Consider the following 2387-nt stretch of genomic DNA (forward strand, 5'->3'; position numbering starts at 1 on the left):
ATAAAGATTCAAATTGAGATGAAACCTAACTTTTTAGGGGGGAGGAAAAAGTAAAGCAAATTCCAAAAATCTGTACTGAGAGTTTCTTAGACTATTATTAATGTTAGTGCTATATTGTTTTCTAAACTATATAGTATATTATACAGATTGATTTGTTTAGTACATGAGACATATATATAAAAGACTATAAAATGGTTAGAAACCCACAACTATGATATATTTTATGATCTGGTGATATTCATCATTATTTTGTTAGAAATGAAAGTTTTCAGAATAGGATTATTTTAGAGTATTTAAACATCAACAATTTTCATGCCTTGTTTAGTGTATTTATTCTAACCTATAACTTTCTCAGCACAGGAATAATTTCCTTTTACAGTTAAAAAAAAATATCTGCATATTTCAGGTTCCTCCTCGACTTGTCAAAAATAAATGAATTTGCTGAGCGAACAGCATGTTTCACCTTCCAAGCAACTTTCAACGAAGAGCTGGGCGTCATACATGGAAGAATACACATGTTGCAGTCTACTATAGATGTATGCAATATAAGTTGAAATTTGCCATACATATTCATTATCTTATTAAATCTCAATAACATTGAAATCAAATGTCAGTGACATTATTCATTTTAGCAATTATAACAGGGAGGAATTTGTTTAAGTGCATCTTTTGTGTGCAAGTGTAATGATGCAAAATTTGACATCATAATAATGAGGAATGTAATGAGGTACAGATATTCACACCACTAACAGTATCACTCGTAAATTTTTCTTTGAAATCACACTCATAATTCACGTCTTACTAAAATGCTCATAGTTGGTCTATTTTAGCAAACCCCCGTCTCCTCTCTAAACAGGTACTCATGACGAGTGAGAGCATCAAGAGAATATTTGGGATGATCCTGGCCCTTGGTAATTACATGAACGGCGGCAACAGGACTAGGGGCCAGGCAGATGGATTTGGTCTCGAGATCCTTCCGAAGATCAAGGACGTCAAGAGCAAGGACTCGGGCTTCACACTCTTGCACTTTGTTGTTACTAAGTATATTGAGGTATGGGGGTGTTATACTTTTTTCTTTCCCCTTTTTTTCATTTGTTTTTTTCATTGTATATTATATGATTTCTTCTAAACATTGAGAAGATTGGTTTAGCTTCGTTGGTTTTATGATGTTATATTTATCTTTGACTATTACTATGTTATTTATTATATTATCAATAATTTTTATTTCTTTTGAGAAATCTGTAAATAATTGCTTATGCATATCTACATAATTATTGAATCAAAACTTCACTTTAAGTTGAAAATAAGCCATGGTGTGAAAGTGCACTAACAGTCTTTATTAGGCTATTTTTCCCTTTCCTTTCCTCTCTTTATTGAAAGAAATTTTGACTTGATGTTGCTCTGTTGTTTTCTTTACATATTTCTTTCTTCCTTGCACATAAGACACTTGATGATTATCCTAATGAACATAGATAATTACTTATTACTAATGCATTCTCTTCCTTATCAGTAATACCATATCTTAATTCTTACACCCTCTTCCAAACCTTGTTGTAATGAGTACATTGCTTTTAATTCCAGAAATATGAAGGGGAGGACGCAGGCACTGACAAAGTCCAGCTGCCAATCCCAGACCCTTATGTTGTAGAGCGCGTGTCCAACCTTAAATTCGAAGACTTGGAATCCGACTTGAAAGATATTGAAAAGAATCTAAAAGGTAATGACACAAGTTATTACTATATTTTCTAATCAGATTATCAGCGCTGTTATTATCAAATCACAAAATTCTTTCCACTGTCAATGTAAGTTGTTGACGTATTATGTACCAGTATACATTGATAGGTTATTATCTGCCTTTGATGGCTGATAATAATATTCATATGCAAATAACAATAACAGCATTAATTTTGTGAGGATAATCTAGAATTGTTACCATTGCCAGTGTGTGAAAATCGAGCTGAGAAGGTGATAGCAAAGTCAGATGAGGAGCATTTGCAGCCATTTAAGGACAGGATGACGGAGTTCTTTGTGAAAGGTATTGCTTGAGTTGGTTGTGAAGGTGATGGAGGGAGTGTTGGCATTTCAGTGGTGTTGTAGTTTTTTATTTATGCAATGTATGTGTACAGTATATATACACTTTATTCTTATTAGCATTTGCATTTGTGTATTAGCATTTCAGGGGCATTTTATATTTTCATTCTTAGCTATTTTAACCATGTTTTGTTTATGGAGCATTCTCATCTTGGGAGGGGAAAATTAGGTATTTTTATTTATATTTAGTGTATGCAATGTATAATTCATTATTATTGGGACCTTAAAAGAAGAAGAAAAGATTTTAATTTCTTATCCATCCAGTTTATATTTTATTAGAACTGTATTATATTTCC

The 2387-nt window shown here is 32.3% G+C and overlaps 1 protein-coding gene across 1 annotated transcript in view; it reads left to right on the plus strand.

Annotated features, from left to right (window-relative positions):
* Nucleotides 1–2387, plus strand: part of LOC119582348 (formin-2-like) — a gene marked incomplete in the record, with an annotated part of 21001 nt that overhangs the window by 15127 nt on the left and 3487 nt on the right. The window contains 4 exon segments of the mRNA XM_037930564.1: nucleotides 407–536; nucleotides 857–1051; nucleotides 1582–1717; nucleotides 1943–2035. Coding sequence (XP_037786492.1) covers nucleotides 407–536; nucleotides 857–1051; nucleotides 1582–1717; nucleotides 1943–2035 — 554 coding nt within the window.

Source organism: Penaeus monodon, chromosome 15 (assembly GCF_015228065.2).
Source record: "Penaeus monodon isolate SGIC_2016 chromosome 15, NSTDA_Pmon_1, whole genome shotgun sequence".
Classification (NCBI taxonomy): domain Eukaryota; kingdom Metazoa; phylum Arthropoda; class Malacostraca; order Decapoda; family Penaeidae; genus Penaeus; species Penaeus monodon.